At 35.9% G+C, this 17,840-nt stretch overlaps 2 protein-coding genes across 2 annotated transcripts; one reads left to right on the top strand and one right to left on the bottom strand.

Moving 5' to 3' along the window:
* Nucleotides 1–2,660: 2,660 nt before the first annotated feature.
* On the bottom strand, nt 2,661–10,220 carry LOC144442995 (neuronal acetylcholine receptor subunit alpha-10-like). The gene is made up of 6 exons (XM_078132369.1): nt 10,169–10,220; nt 7,088–7,227; nt 5,403–5,447; nt 4,622–4,731; nt 3,498–4,033; nt 2,661–3,160 (listed from the first exon to the last, which is right to left on the bottom strand). The coding sequence occupies exons 1-6, from the start codon at nt 10,218–10,220 to the stop codon at nt 2,661–2,663; spliced, it is 1,383 nt and encodes a 460-aa protein (XP_077988495.1).
* Nucleotides 10,221–12,753: 2,533 nt separating this feature from the next.
* LOC144442994 (acetylcholine receptor subunit alpha-1-A-like) lies at nt 12,754–17,204 on the top strand. Its single transcript, XM_078132368.1, has 6 exons — nt 12,754–12,823; nt 13,876–14,018; nt 14,496–14,540; nt 15,110–15,219; nt 15,558–16,096; nt 16,696–17,204. Exons 1-6 carry the CDS (start codon nt 12,754–12,756, stop codon nt 17,202–17,204), a joined length of 1,416 nt encoding a protein of 471 aa, XP_077988494.1.
* The last annotated feature ends 636 nt before the right edge of the window (nt 17,205–17,840 follow it).

Genomic DNA, 17,840 nt, shown 5'->3' with positions numbered 1-17,840 from the left:
AGATAGATAGATAGATAGATAGATAGATAGATAGATAGATAGACAGACAGACAGACAGACAGACAGACAGACAGACAGACAGACAGACAGACAGACAGACAGACAGACAGACAGACAGACAGACAGACAGACAGACAGACAGACAGACAGACAGACAGACAGACAGACAGACAGACAGACAGACAGACAGACAGACAGACAGACAGACAGACAGACAGACAGACAGACAGACAGACAGACAGACAGACAAACAAACAAACAAACAAACAAACAAACAAATAAGTAAATAAATAAATAAATAAATAAATAAATAAATAAATAAATAAATAAACAAACACACATACACAAACAAACAAACAAACAAACAAACAAACAAACAAATTAATTACATAAATAAATAAATAAATAAATAAATAAATAAAGAAAGAAAGAAATAAAGAAATAAAGAAATAAAGAAAACTAAATAGTAAATAAATGTTAAATAATTATTGTATTTGTTAGTTGTCCAAGTGTGATGCCAATTGAGACTTGAAAGCATCAAGTGGTCCTACAGTTGCACTGTCTGGTGGTAAATTGTTCCATTTAATTCTGTGATGGTTCTAGGGAAAAATGAATATTTTCTGTAGTCTGTTCTAAATGTTGGTATTTGATAATGTTTCCTGTGCATGTGTTTGGTATATCATGATGGAGGTTTAAGATGCATGCTGGTTATTGTTTATGGTAGCTGTTCCCACTCAGATTTTATAGAGCATTGCTAATCTAGCCTCTTTCCTGTGTTGTTCTAATGATGTCTAATTGAGAGTTTGTATCATGTTGTTAACACTGGAGCGGTTTCTGTATCTGCTAGTAACATACCGGGCAGCACGGTATATAAATTCAACTACAGGGTATGGAAAACAGGGTATGATCGAATCAATTAATTAGAGACATACAGAGTTTCTAAACTCGATCATAAATAGGTACTTGTCAGTTTCAGTTATCTGTTAGTCATAAAAAAAGACGATACTAACAGTAATATGACACGTGTTTAGTACAAGTGTGGCATACTATACTCGGGGTATTTGCATCCGTGCATGCAGTGTTGCAACAGAAAATACTGCAAGCACGGGTGCAAATACCCCTGAGTAGCCATACTGGAACTCAAGTGGCACAGGGTTCTGTTATTGTTACATATGTTATGTTTATCTGAAACGGCAAATTTCCATAAAAATCATACATCGCGATCACGCTAAGTGTGTTGTAGCGAACGATCGCGTCCTCGTGTGCATATCATTTTTAAGTGTGCAATAATATTTTCGATATTTCACTGCAGTGCAAACACTACTACTAGTATACAAGCGCACCAGTGCAAGTAATATCTGGTACATATGCAATAATTATGGTAATTGAACATACAAGTTTAATTTATTTTCATTGAAGATGAAAAAAATTCCACGACTGTAAAGAATATAGACGTCAAAGAAAAAATATGTTTGTCTTGATGGAGAGAATATGATGTAATAACATAAATAAACAAAACACTTTATACCTAAAGATGACATGGTCAATTCTGAAGTGTTGAGAGGTCATTTATTTATTACTTATCACTTATTAGTGTACGAACTGATAGGGTAAAGTGTCATACCAGGTCCCTAACTAAACAGCTGGGTTGAGTGGAACGACATAGTTAAGTTGTGATATATTCGAATCTTGCCCAAGGACTTAGCCATTCAGAAATAAGCTGCAACCTGTAACTTGCAGATTCTAAGCTGACTATTCCAACCATTCAATTATCATGATTTCACAGCCCATCATAAATATACAACCCCCTCTCCAAATGAGCATATTTGTTGAATAGATAGATTAGTTATTAATTCATCAACATGTTTAAATGTAACTACCTAAAAACTATAATACAATAAGAAAGAAGGGGATGAGAAATCCTGAACTGACATCTGAAGTGCATTCTTGCAACCAACAGGTGAAGGTAATGTATTAGATATTGTAAAATTCGTTGAGTTGGTGATCTTTTTCATGTACACATCTGTCTGACCTGATCATTACTTATATGAATAGGGAACTTCTATCACACACTTAAAAAATCCTTATAAATATCTCCTATACACTGATAAATTCTTCATTTTTTAAATATACACATACATGGTTTGAAAAATCAAACAAGAAATAATTGCTTTGTAAGACACTTTTTTCCCCTCAACTGAACAACTCAACATACAAGACGAGTTCTTCACGTAATCGGATTGTCTAACGCTATAAGGCACAGTAACATTACATTTTAATCGAGTTGTATTGATATGAAAACTACCTGCAGCTATTTGGGACGGTCACAGCAAAAAAAGGTCGTTATATCACTGCGAACAGATCACCAGTATTTGACTCCATAGCAGACGTACCACGCTGGGCAGTTTTTTTGCGGGTCTATTCGCTTTTATATGCGGGTCCAGTCTCAACAGTTCTTACAATTGAGTTTACTTAAAGACCCATGATTAAGTCCCACGTTCTTGCACTAGTGGTACATTATAAGGGGAGCCGTAAGGATTAGGGATCATTCATTTATTCAGGATCATTTTTTTTTCTAATAGCTCTACAAGAGAATGTTTCGATCCACGCCTAAATTTTAATCCTTGTCCGAACTGAGCCTTTAAAATAGTGACCAAACTTTACACAATTTTGGGTGCCTGTGAGAGAATACCTGCCGTTATTGCAACAGTGGCGACGAGGAAAAACCAGAGAAAGATACGATCTACTACGATAGCCACCAATTTCCATTCATTGGCAATAGCTTCGTCTTTGTCTTGGTCTTTGCACTTCCCCACCATAAATTCTACATTCTTCAGGATCCTAACCACATTGTAATCGAATCGACTGTAAGTTGGGTTGCTGGTAAATCGATCAATTTTGTTGAAGTGTTCTGTCATCTCTGGAGGGTTGTTCTTAAGATAATTGTTCTCGATAACTACGTTGTCTGATTCGTCATCTTCCAGGTTCTCTGCAAGATTGCCCAGCATTAATACGCGAGCGGTGTAGTTGAGGAGATACTTGCGCACCCATCGAGGAACAGGTTTAACAGCACCGGGTACTTTGTAATGTAGGCCGAGTACCACGACAGTCATACACGTCGAAAAGGACACGAGGATGATGGTCCCCACGTAGTATTGTGCTGTGAAACAAAGAAAAATAACATGGAGTAAACTTGTCTAATGGATGGAAGAGGATGAATTACTTTTATTCTAGAGAGCAACCCATGAGACCTATCTTAGACACTTCTATAGTGGTCTGAGGACCTACTCAACTTGTTTAATGTGATGAGGTGTGATATTTTTTAGGTGGTCAACTGTAAGCAACACAGCAAACTGAAAACCGAAGTGAAAAAGAAATAAGATTAATATGGTTATGTGAACATACACAGATACAAAGGGGACTTGAAAATGTGTGCATGTGACTAGCGCAAACATAAATTACAGCCCCCCCCCTTCCAATCAATGATAGTGACTTACCTATTAGTGGTACAACTTCAGACGTTGGCGGCATAGTTTCGGCAACCAACAGAAGGAACACAGTGAGGGCCAGCAATATAGTTATACCAAGCGTCACTTTTTCTCCTGCATCTGCAGGCAAGTAGAAATCTAAAAGCGTGATGGCAGAAATCAGCATACATGGCAACAATAAATTGAACATGTAAAACAGCGCCCTCCTTTGGATGATGATAGTAAATGTGACGTCGGGGTAGGGTTCTGGACAGCAGCCATAGTAGAAGACATTACGTTGAACGGGCATACCAACCAACTGCCATTCACCATTATCCATAAAGTTATTAGTGTCGCCAATTGAAGACTTGTTTACGATGTTAATCAGGAAACCGTGGAAAGCCCACGATCCGAATTGCATCTTGCATCTTTGTTCATCAAAGGGAAAATATTTGACATTGATTTTGCACGTGCTCTTGAATATGGCTGGTGCATAATAGGCAACCGAGCCATCAGAATATGCTTGTGCATTGGTGTTCATCATACCACTAAAACTTTCATCGGCTCTGAAATGTAGCAATAGTTTTAAGACGTATTAGACAATTAGCGTGAAGAATACATGTTGGTAATATTACAGCACATTGCAGGTTACTGCTGTCTACTGGCTCTGTTTGCTATGACCACTCAAAAAAGTGAAATGAACTGACGTGCCACCATGCAGACATCAAAAGCAGATATCCGCGCATAGTGTCTAGTACTATTTGACATGGTTTATTTCATTCAGACTAAATGTAGCAACACATTGCGATCTTGTCATCTCAAAGTGATGAATGTGCAGTTTGTATGTACAACAACAATTTTTTTACACATCTTTTTACTTTTTTGCAATGTATTGAGCTACAAACACAGACTTGGTCTATGTTGTTTCACATTGATTTTTCAAGTAGGAATCCATGATAAAATTGTTATATAAATTAAAAAATCCAAAATAAATACTCAATCCCCATCCGTATGGCCACTTTAAATTTATATATGACGGGAAAACCTTTGTGAAAATCTATTGTAAGGCTATTTGTGAGCTGTATGACGAAGATGATGTATGGAAATTATTACCGGAAACTTTTTGAATGGATTCATATTAATTTTATACTTACGTGTTATAGAGAACGATATCTGGTAGCCATATTATGTCTGCAGGTATAATGATAACAGTAGTTCCACCATAGTCATCAGGGTTCCATTTGAGACTGTCGTCGTACCAGTACTGTAATAGTGAGAAATTAGGATATGATGTATAAGTAAATGTATCCAACAACACTAATAATAGTTGAAATAGTCACCAAAAGTCCAGGATTAAAATCCAGGGGTGAATTAAAAAAACGTTAGGGTAGAACTATATATAAAAGATTGGTCATTAGGGAAAGAATAACCTATTAAATCCTTGTGTTCCCACTGATAAGACAGCATTGAAATGCGAGAACCTGGGATTGAGTCATGTGCCTTTAATTACGACGACAGTAGATCTCTGGGACATTTACATACAGGTCTACATTTTAAGTTCTCACCAACGATGTCAGGTTGATAGAAATGAAAAGATTACGTCCTATTTGGAAGAGATTTGAGAAATACTAGTGTATCAAAATACGATTAAAGTTACCAATATGAACTAGCTGTGGGAAATGAATACCATCTCTCTTCCACTCTTCTTAAAATCGAAATAGATTTTTTTAAACCAAAGACAGGCGGTTTTTTTTTGTATTGAAAACTGTCGTCAACATAATATTGAGGTGTCTCCAATAGTGTACATCATAAACACACAACCAATTCAAAGATTGTAATCTCTGCGATAGTTACGAGTTACATGTATGCTGCAATGTCTGTTAATCCTCTGCTAATCCTAAACCCAAACCAGACAAATTGTCAATACTGACTTACCATTCGTACCCATAGGTTGGAAGTAAGCACTTGATTCTTCTCATCCTGTATAATGAAAATAGAAACAGTGCGTTGTAATAAAGAAAGTGCACTTCAAAAACTCATTTGGACAATTGAAGTTTAAAACTAAGTTGGGAAATCTCTGACTCATTTCTCAAGGTCAAAAATGAAGATGTTAAGAGAATCGTAAATGGGAAACGAGGAAACAATAGACAATACAATACAATACAATACAATACAATACAATACAATACAATACAATACAATACAATACAATACAATACAATACAATACAATACAATACAATACAATACAATACAATACAATACAATACAATACAACATAACACGACGTCGACACAACACAACACAACACAACACAACACAACACAATACAATACAATACAATACAATACAATACAACATAACACGACGTCGACACAACACAACACAACACAACACAATACAATACAATACAATACAATACAATACAATACAATACAATACAACATAACACGACGTCGACACAACACAACACAACACAACACAACACAACACAACACAACACAACACAGCACAATACAATACAATACAATACAATACAATACAATACAATACAATACAATACAATACAACATAACACAATACAATACAATACAATACAATACAACATAACACAATACAATACAATACAATACAACACAACACAATACAATACAATACAACATAACACAATACAATACAATACAATACAATACAACATAACACAACACAACACAATACAACACAACACAATACAATACAATACAATATAACACGACGTCGACACAACACAACACAACACAACACAATACAATACAATACAATACAATACAATACAATACAATACAATACAATACAATACAATACAACATAACACGACGTCGACACAACACAACACAACACAACACAACACAACACAACACAACACAATACAATACAATACAATACAATACAATACAAAAGTTACAATTAGTCAATGAAAACAACCCCCAATTCTATCCGTATGCAGCCTTAATTTCCTATTGAATGTAATGACTCCGGAATTATAGTATCGATGATAGGCTAAACAATGTAGAGATTTAAACAATAAACGACAATCTGATAAGGGCATTGTTCTGCCATTACTTTCAAGATTTTCTACTTGAAGATGTAAGCTGATGCACATGATGTTAAGACCTACTCTTCATGAACAAAGCTTGGTCGAACTAGAAAACATTGTAAAAAGGTAATCCCGTTGCTCCCTTTGTATTTTGATTAGCGATGAACAGTCTGTACTTGATACATGAATACTTGTAACTATAGTTTGTGCCGTTTTAAAATTACACCTAGAGTGTATAAATTATCCTAGGTTTATCATGAATTATCATTTATTTACATATGATATCATAATAGACAGAGAGAAAAAAAGAGGAGAGAGAGAGACAGAGGGACAGATAGACACACACACATAGGCAGGCATAGACCGACAGTCAGTCAGTCAGTCAGTCAGTCAGTCAGACAGACAGACAGACAGACAGACAGACAGACAGACAGACAGACAGACAGACAGACAGACAGACAGACAGACAGACAAGAATCACACAAGTTACTTAAAAAGTAACAGTTAATATTTCTTTGGATATGTCAGGAAATGTTGATACTTACAAGATCAATGATTTGTTGTAAAGCAGCGTCGTATGTCACTGTCACAGCGAGGGAAGAATTAGACACTGGTCGGACTATATTGCTGTAATTAGCAAAGACATCGTGTAGTAATTTATATTCATCAGGTGACGATCTGACCCCTAGAAGAAAGAAGCGTGGAATGTATTATCCTTGTTGACCCAAGTTTTGTATAATCCACGCGTGGGATATATCGTTTAATTTTAATAGTTGTAAGATATATGGAAATAAAAACTGGTTTTGATTAAACCGTGTCTGCAATTACTGTCAGGACTTTCTATTAGCTTGTAACAGTTCAGCGAGAAGGATTATAGTATCGTCTAGAAGAGTTATAATAGTAGTGGGTTTGTCACGTGATCTGTTCGTTCAGTAGAATAACAATGGTGATAGGTTGGGGTTGGGGATAGGGATGATGATGTTGATGTTGATGATGATGATGATGATGATGATGATGGTGGTGGTGGTGGTGGTGGTGGTGGTGGTGGTGGTGGTGGTGGTGATGATGATGATGATGATGGTGGTGATGATGATGATGATGATGATGATTGTCGTGACATTGCAAGAATTCACATCATCACGCATTTAACATGAACTTTTTTTTTGATAATATAACTTTTTTTTGATAAATAAACTCAATTTGTAGTATTTTGGCTTTGGTACTAATGTTCGTATTGATACGTGAGGAAACAACTGAAAGAAATGCAGTCTGTATTATATAATATAATCGACAAATAAAAGTGGCCACTCATTGGACATATTGATCGCTGAAAGGAGATCAGAGTGGTTCTCATTAATTTGACAAAACGATATTTAGGTACACCCATCGACTCAATAACTGGGGAAAAAGCATTATTTACTAAATTAATCGTAAATCCTTTATTGTTTGGATCGCAGGTCAGCATCAAAATATCATAATATATAAAATTGAAGAAGTAAATTCTCAAATCATGTCATGTGACGTAATTAGCTGATTACCATATTTATGAATTTATAATCTGTTGGTAGTTAGCAGAGGGTTGTTGGTGTCACTGTTAATCACTTAATATTGTATTACCATCTAAAATGGCGATTTGATTTTCAATCGTTATGTTTTCACATTATCATTAGAATTCGTTGAATAGTTTCATGATGTAATACGTTGGTTTTAATTTGAATCAAAACTTCTCGTGTTGCCATTTTACCGCAACAATTCAATTAGATATTACGAATCGTCTACAAGTCTTGCCTTATATTAAAGTATGATGAAATTTGTTCTAGGAATAACAAGTTGGTTTTTACGATTTGTGATAACCTGTATGTATGTCACTATACTGATATTCTGTGATATTGGAGATCGCAGACATATACATTAACTTATAGACAGGAAACCAAGACCGATTGATGAAAAATGCACCTCTACTTATAATAGGGACCAGGACAATCTAGTTTTATGTTTGTTCACTTACATATATCAAACAAAGCATCATTATCATGTTGCAACTGAAGAGCATCCGGGACCTTTAGTCGTAATTTTAAGGAAAGATACAAAATATGATTAAAGGAACACACACGGTGATACAAATAAAGTAGTCATTGCCTTTGAACAGAGCATCTTCTCATTGACCAAGCTAAGTGGCGACAATCTTCCAGATTTTTATGACCCTCTAAGACACCTAATTGTCGTAACACAACTTTAATCATTTCTTATAATGGTACATTCGACGTCAGTCTTTCAGAAACTGAGTAATCAATATTATACATTGATTTTAAAGTCAGCTGTGAAACTTGATTAGAATTCATGTTTGATCTCGACCTATATCCGTTTATTAAGTTATTTCACTGTACGCATTTAACTTGCCACAGTTTGTTTTTTATACTTCTGACATCTGTCGAATGTTACTATGTATTCCCACATTATGCCAGTGATTCATGACAGGAGGGTGTTCGTCTTCAGAACGGATGGGTGTGGGCGAGCTTCCGGTAATGGGACCACTACGTTTTGAAATTTTAAAGAGAAAATCGATCCTCGCTGAATGGTTCCATGAAAACCCAACGACCCCCTTCTTATTGTAACCGTTATAGTCACATTTCATGTGGGGTTTTGCTCTTACAGAATTTACTGTACACTATGTATTACTTCCAAGGATCTAGCATCGAGATATGACATAATAGGTAGAAATTATCTAAAAGTTAAACCTCTGGGTCATAAAGTTTGCGACACCGCCCTATTAGTGTGTATGTGATACCAACATGGACATATATCGGTATAACACGTTTAACAGAGAAGTTATAGGGGTCCCGACATGGTATATATGCTATTCGCCGCCGCCGCCGCCGCCGCCAACAACAACAACAACAACAACAACAACAACAACAAATCAAACTTGGTAGGTTTTAGCAATGGATACATTGAGTAAAATACATGTTACTATAACTGTATTATAACCCTCACAGTATACGTAAGCGATGCTATACAACTCAATATGACATCAAATATTCAATACTCCCATATTGTTGTTAGTAAAAACTGACATGGGTTATTAATAAGGAATACCAACGGAAGGTCTCGGTCATTCTGTATGATTGTCAATATTTTAACTAACGTACAGTACTGTGTTAGATTCTCAGTAACCGAATCATCAGAAGGACTCCATTGAAGTTTTTGACCATCTTCCCCATTTCTTGTGTTTGGGTTTACACTCACCAAGTTCTTTGTCTAGACGCTCATTTCATATTACGCTAAAGATGACCAGTCGTTCGCGAACTGTTTGTTTGACCATAGACAGTGGACTCGGAGGGTTTCCCCTCCACTGTCTATGTCTATGGTTTGACAGCCTATGCTTGGCCGAGTTACCTGCTACGTCAACTGCTGAACTAAAGATCCTTAATCGAATTGTAGTTCTATTCCTTGAAAGAATATGACATATTTCAAATTTATATACGTTAAAAACCTTCTGTCTAAGTTTCACGTTTGCCACAACTATAACATAGTCATGTGGTTTTCTTAAAAGTCTTGTTGAAAATCGAAAGTCAACTTAAACGAAGCAATTGTTTTGTATATGTCGATAAACGGCTTCGCCTTACCTGTCACTGTTATTACAACCAATGCAAACGCCACAAAACACAGCCTCTCCATGGCTTTCCAAACTTTGGTTATTCTTCAGCCACACTGTCGAGTTGCCAGTTCGTAAAATATGGCAAAAGAACCGGGTCTTATTCAAGTGTGGTGGTTCGTAACTCCCTCTGTTGATAACGTTCAGTGGACTATAGGCACAGAAGGTATTCAGACCGATGATGAGAGATTATGCAAAATACGATTAGTAAACTTAGTATGTATTGGACAATCGCACTTGAAAAGGCACTGTTGGCAATATTGTCACAACTAAGTCTCGGATGGGTACTATCGATTCTGTACAACTAATTTGCATATTATACGTTGGTTCTGCTCGTCTTCTATAATCAGTGACCAGGCGTTATTGAAAATCATTAATTAGAAGACATCACAGAGGGTAATTAACCGGAGTAGTAGTGTAGTGAAATTTTGGAGCAAAATCGTGATAAATCTCATGTATACTAAGTGAAAAAAAGTTTGGAATATAGATAAACTTTGAAGGTTTAAAAAGAACAGGGTTGCCAATGACATATAGGAGGTAGCTAGCTGTAAGTGTACATGTGTGATGTCACGTACGGTGGACAAGAACAATGGCGAACCATCAAGGGTAACTGTCAGGGGTTTGTTTTACACGAACGTAAATTGATCGATGTTACAGTGAACACAGAGAGTGATAATCACCCATGGTTATCGTTCTACTAACATTTACACTGCAAGTAACGGTACAAAATCAGAACATTGAATCTTTGGAGGAACGGGTAAACTATTCCTCCCTATCTATATCTCTAGTCCATTCCCAAACGGAGAGTTCAGAACGCGCATACAATCAAGGTGAAAAATTAGGCGTTGAGCTGGAAAAGGGCAGGGTTATTTTGTTGTTGTGTTTTGTATTCATAACATTCAGGCAAACAAATTGAACGGTACTGAAATGCAATTCTTTGGTTTATGTACAGTATAACTGTTTTGTTTCCTTACTATAAAGCTTAGGCAATAACATCGTGTTTCCAGTGTGAACAATGACATGACGTACAAGTAAGTTAAGTTTTTAACGAAGCGTTGTTGTTGTTGTTGTTGTTGTTGTTGTTGTTGTTGTTGTTGTTGGTAGTTGTGGTGATGGTGGTGGTAGTAGTTGTGGTGGTGGTGGTGGTGGTACAATTGAGGACAAACAGTGTTGAAAACATTTTTTCGTATTTTCCCAAACAATACATACCTCCAGTCAGTATTATTCTCACACACAAAAATATATATTGTTTTATACGATATCAAATTTCACATAACAAATATAAAAAAAATAGAGCATGTTTTCACTTCAAGTTGTTATTGATTGGTGACAAAGTACTGGTCGATCTTAAATCTAGGTGTGGTCGTCAATTCAATTCAAAATAAAAAATATTAGTTGATTTTATAGTGTTTTTGTTACGAATCGAAGGGCGTGAAGGTATAAACTAAGAGATGAGATATTCACTACAAATCTGTTTTTATTAAATAACTAAACCGTTGATAATGTGTAAAAAGCTTATTGATCTGAGTGTACATATTTCCTTTGTCGCAAATCGTTTGGACTCTCCGAAAGCAGACGTTAATTTCATTGTATGATTGATTTTATTCATCAGATTGTTTCAGTCCCTATATTTAGAGTTGTGGTCGAATAAGAGGCTGTTAAAAGTGATAAAATTGAATTAATAATCTAAGTGTATTACGTAACGAGATTTTGAGAGTGGACACACCTAAAAGTTAGTAATTTGTATCAAATTGAATTCTTATATCCTTTCTCACTGAACTGGTATAACTCGGTGGATAATCTGACTATTACGTGTTTGGCTAAAATTTCAAGTGACAGTCAAAATATCAACAACAAAAATAATGGCAACTGCTTACTGTATCAACTCGTGTGATTGTGAAAAAAATGCGAGTTAACCAAGGAGTCAAAACCGAAAAGGAACAATTAGTTAACGACACACTAGTCTGAAAATCAGCATATTTTGTATTTTGAAGTTTCTAATTACGTCATACACTAAGTTATATTAGTTGACAAATGTGTAACTATGACCCCGAAATCCATCTAAGGTAATTCTGAAATCCTAATACAAAGAATGAAAATCTTATCTTCGTTATTATCAATAATCAACCAATATCGTCGCCACTGTGATATGTAATTTTTTTCAAAATATGACTTTCATATTAAGATGTTTAAGGGAAATATAATGAGTGTCTTGTAGAGATAAAAACGTCATCTTAAGAAACCTTTAACTTTTGAAGATACATGGTGTCATTCATCATAACATTATGTCGTGCTAATTAATTCAGCAAAATTAATTAACTGATTTGCCCAGACGTTTCCAGCATTCAGAGGGGGTGATTTCAGGTACTGGCACAGCCAAACCCTATCTGTGATGCAAATCTGACGATTTTCATGGTCTGTGTCCGAATTAATGCCACTCCTTCAGTCTGCCCCCATTTCATGAATTTGTATCAAATCTTTGGATTTTAACAAAACGATACGACATTTCCATGTCAATTGCAACATTATCTTCGAGGTTTTAGCTATACTCCAACGATGGAAAGCAATATAACACATTTGTTGGCTGTAATGTTTGCAGTTTTGATGTTTTCTGGTTGGCAAAACGGTAAGTAAATCACACTTAATCTCATAAATGTAGTCATTGTGACAATGAAGATTTGCAGATAAAGACCTGAAGTGAATTCCAAACACGTTGAAATACTTTCAGTGTAAACAATGCCGAGACTTGTATAATGACAGCGACCACCATTATTACTTGCTGTGGCGAGAATTGTGTTTCCCCGGCCTTTTCTTAGCTTTAAGATAATTCAGTAATGACTTGCCTACAGTAAAATTTCATTAGAGAAGTTCGTCTAAACTACCTTAGGCTTTGAAATATTGTATCCTTATGCTAATAATACAACTATTTTCACATTACCAATACAATTCAATGAAAAAGTTCGTCATTCTGTGTACAATTCATTGGTCTAACAACATTTCTCAAATTACCTTTACAATTGACTAAAACGTCATCAGTTAATAACGTACTACTTTGCAACTCCGAAATAAAAGTCTTTAACTACTCTGAGTCTTGTTACTTTAAGTTCAAGAAAACCTCCAACAGGTGAACGATTCTCAGTCCAAGTTATGAAGAAAAATGAGGGTCGGAATGCAAGTTTTTAAATAGAGAACAAAATGATCTAAATAATGTTATCAATATACACTTCAAAATGGCCACCAAATGAAATAATAGATTGTCGCTTTCTTGAAACAAAATGGTAAACAATCAAATTTCTTTGACGACGCCGACATTATCGGGAATAAACTTTCATATAGGGAAGTGTTAGGTCATTTTAGCGAGTTTGTGATTTTCAGCAAGGTATGACTTCGAAATAACATAATTTATTTTGCTTGGCCTAACACATGATAAAGTGAGTCTTACATCGCTCGCTGTACAACTATTAGAAATTCATGGGGGAAAAAATATCCACCAAAGTCAATTAACTTTAATTGTCAAGTGAGTTTGTTTCTGTGTCTTTGTTGTTGTTGTTGTTGTTGTTGTTGTTGTTGTTGTTGTTGGTGGTGGTGGTGGTGGTGATGTGGTGGTGGTGGTGGTTGTTGTTGTTGTTGTTGTTGTTGTTGTTGTTGTTGTTGTTGATTTCGTTGTTGTTCTTATAGTAGGAGTGACGGCTACCATGGAAACCTATCAGCTTGTGACACACTTGATGAGTAACTATTCTAAGATGGTTCGTCCTGTACGCAAAGGAAGCGATACGGTGGATGTACAATATGACATAGCTCTACAGCAGATCATTGATATGGTAGGTGTATAATCTGTATTCTTGGTGGTTTAGCAAACATATTACTTATAGCGCCACCAACGCCCGATATCAGTGTAGTGAATTAATCGCATTGCTATACGCTCTGATATGTATCTCACGAGGTAGATAGAGGGTTTACGTCTCCCTGATAAGACATGAAAGATGGATCAGGTATGAAAAGATATGGGCTCATGGGGAGTGATAGCGGATTCAACAAGAAAAAGAGACATATACCTCAAATGTACACACAGGTGGATAGTGAAAATACCAACGAATGAAAGACTATTTTGAAAAGGTTGCGTGGCTTCTAAATATAGGTACACGCTGTAAAGTTCATCAACCCTATCACACAGAGTTAAAGATTCGATGTGTACTCTCCAGTAACTTAATATAAACAGCGTGATTTTAACAGGAGCGCCGCCAACGACGAATCCTCCAGTTTACCTTATCGATGTAATTGTTTCATTTCATTCACAGGACGAAAGAAATCAAATTCTGTTGACAAACGTATGGTTAAGACAGGTAAGCTAGTTCCCATAGTTCCCAGGGTTTATGTACTTATATAGAACTTGTACTGTTGATTTTTGTCTTTTATTTATGACAAGTGAATTTCTTTTGAACAATCATTAATCTACTTGAGCCAATTTATATATATATATATATATATATATATATATATATATATATATATATATATATATATATAAATATATATATATATATATATATATATATATATATATATATATATATATATATATATATATATATGGTATTTGGGAAGATTGCTGAGGGGCAGTAAATTCTAAACTGTGACTTTTCTCCTGGAACATTTGTTTTCGGTAGTTCTTTGTTTTTCTATCATTTTGTTTACGTCACCTGTTGAGTTTGTTTTTTAGTTGTAGTACCATATGCTGTTTAGCGAAAATGTTAAATTAAATATAGTAACAATAGTAAGGGCAATAAATCGTGTGTCTCCGATAACATATCTTCGGAAAATAGGGTAGGTATGTCGGAAACACTTCATTATTTTTCATTGAGCTAAATAAAGTTAATAAATACGTTCGTACATTCCCTTCTTTCATCCACAGTTTTGGACCGATGTTCACTTCCAATGGGATCCTGAAGATTACGGCGGTGTGAAAAACATACGAGTTGCTTCACCCAATATTTGGAAACCCGACGTTGTTCTGTACAATAAGTGAGTACACTACGCATATCGACAACTTAAAACAACTACTTAAACTATATATATATATATATATATATATATATATATATATATATATATATATATATATATATATATATATATATATATATATATATATATATATATATATATATATATAGCTCAATTACAATAAATTTCAGTCAGTATGAAACAACATTGAAATTTACTGTAACAGCTAACTAAAACATGTATGAATTTGAACGTTGAATTATTATTGTACACGTAGTGCAAACATGCCTAGCACAAAATAGAAGAATTTCAATGTAAACTGCTTGAATGTATATGTGTTTCTCTTTTCCCCGCAGTGCTGATGACAAATTTGAAGGTATAATGAAAACAAATGCCGACATCGACTACACTGGTGCTGTCAAGTGGTACGCACCAGCCTTGTTTAAAAGTTCCTGCAAAGTGAACATACGATATTTCCCCTTTGATACGCAGTATTGTGACCTTCGACTAGGATCTTGGACTTTTGCGGCCTCAGGGTTGAATCTGATGAACGTGTCGGACTCGGGAGACTCTGCTGCGTTCATAAAGAACGGGGAATGGACACTAAAAGGCATGCCTATCACCCGAGAGTTCATCTATTATCCCTGCTGTCCTGACGATCCCTACAATGTACTCACTTTCACAATCATTATACAAAGAAGACCTCTCTTCTATGTATTCAATTTGATCGTACCCGGGATGTTGGTATCGGCGTTAACGGCGCTGGATTTCTACCTGTCAGCAGAATCCGGTGAAAAGATTACCCTAAGTATTACCATTCTGTTATCGCTGTCTGTGTTTCTGTTGCTGGTTGCGGAAACACTGCCACCAACGTCAGAAGTTATTCCATTAATTTGTAAGTATTTTAGCAGTGCTGGATACAATATACGATGTTTGTTTGTTTGTTTTTTGTCTGTCTGTCTGTCTGTCTGTCTGTCTGTCTGTCTGTCTGTCAAACAAACAAACAAACAAACAAACAAACAAACAAACAAACAAACAAACAAACAAAAAACACAACACACCCATAATCTGATTTCAGTGTGTCATTGTTATACACATCGGTCAAACTCTTTACACACACCCTCCCCTCTTCTGAATGTGACAAGTGCTACTAAAGCATAGGACACTTTGAGTACCGCTACATTATCGAAGATTGGAGTTACATGTAGCTCGAAGTTATGTTCGTCCATGATACTTGAAATTCAAGAACAACACCCCCCCCCCCCTCAGAAAGCTACCTTAGGGAGTGGATATTTAAGAAAAAATGACAATCTATTATTAAACGAATAATAAAAATTGTTAGAAAGGTTTGTTGCTGAAGAATGTCCGCGGTTTGGAACTCGGTGTCCACGTCACATATGAGTTCCAGGGCAATTGTGATTTTATTTTCCCGTGCCTTCTCGGCCCTACAGGTGAACCAAACTTTGACACATAGCTGTTTTTTTCTCTTCACAGCTGCATACTACATGGCAACCATGGTGCTGGTGTCAGTGTCCATGTTTTTCAGCGTTATCGTGTTGGCGCTCCACCATCGTGGTTGTCAGGGCCGCCGAGCTCCCAAGCTCCTCAGAGTGATCACGTTTGAGTACATCGCTCCCGTTCTGCTGTGTCGACGTGGGTGCAAGAACAGTCAGAAGAAGGACAAGAAACTCAAATACAAACTAGATGGAAGCTTACAAGAATTAAACCCTGATGTCCTAGAGCAGAACTTTTTAGAGATGGCAGAGAACAAAAACCAAGTTTACGGTGGAAAGAGAGCTACTGTGCAATCAAACCTCGACGGAATCGCTAAAAATTTACAACATCTCGTCCAGAAATCTGATGACAATGACGCAGATAATGAGATCATTAATGAGTGGAAAGAAGTTGCATTAATTATCGACCGACTTTTCATGTTAATTTTCGGGGTAACCACTGTCATTTCTACCATAGCTATCATTTTCCAGGCCCCATCATTGAAATAAGTTTAGATTCTCTTTCAAGATCTCACCCCCGTGTAAAAATGATCAGAGATAATATAAGAAAGGGAGTATTTGCATATGCAAATGTGATATGTTTATGTTTGTTTAAGCAGAGACAACTATGGGTTTAAGATTAGTTGATAATCAGTCACTCGTCTCCTACCCGGTAATGTCAACTACAAGACTAGTATACATTTTCTTGACGTCATTGTTCTATCTGTCAACTCTGTGTCGACAACTTGCTGCTAGTAGTAGACTATGGCTTAGTTGTATAAATAGGTAACTGGAAGGACGTGGTTCTTTTCTGAAGGACGTAATCCTATATGCACGCGAAGGCAGCAAGCAAGGTATCACTAAACGGCGAGTAATGGTTGCACAGTGCTTCGATAACGTTGCTTGAAAACGTTTTATAGAAAGATAATATACATTATCATTAGACTTTAATGCGAAGATGAGTGCATTGTGAAGGCCACGTTGTCGATATGGCATTTCAGGTGAATTGAAGCAATCCAATTTAAGGAGATAGTTTGAACTTTTCAACATAAAGATTCTAATTTTAATTTAATATGTATATTTAGTACCAAAAATCAACCAAAATCGGTTTGTGTCCATCACAGTTTCAAATAAGGTGATGTTTGT

The sequence above is a fragment of the Glandiceps talaboti genome, chromosome 12 (assembly GCF_964340395.1).
Source record: "Glandiceps talaboti chromosome 12, keGlaTala1.1, whole genome shotgun sequence".
NCBI classification, from domain to species: Eukaryota; Metazoa; Hemichordata; class Enteropneusta; family Spengelidae; genus Glandiceps; species Glandiceps talaboti.
Note: the sequence above shows the minus strand (reverse complement) of the source record. Positions and strands in the feature narration are given on the sequence as shown.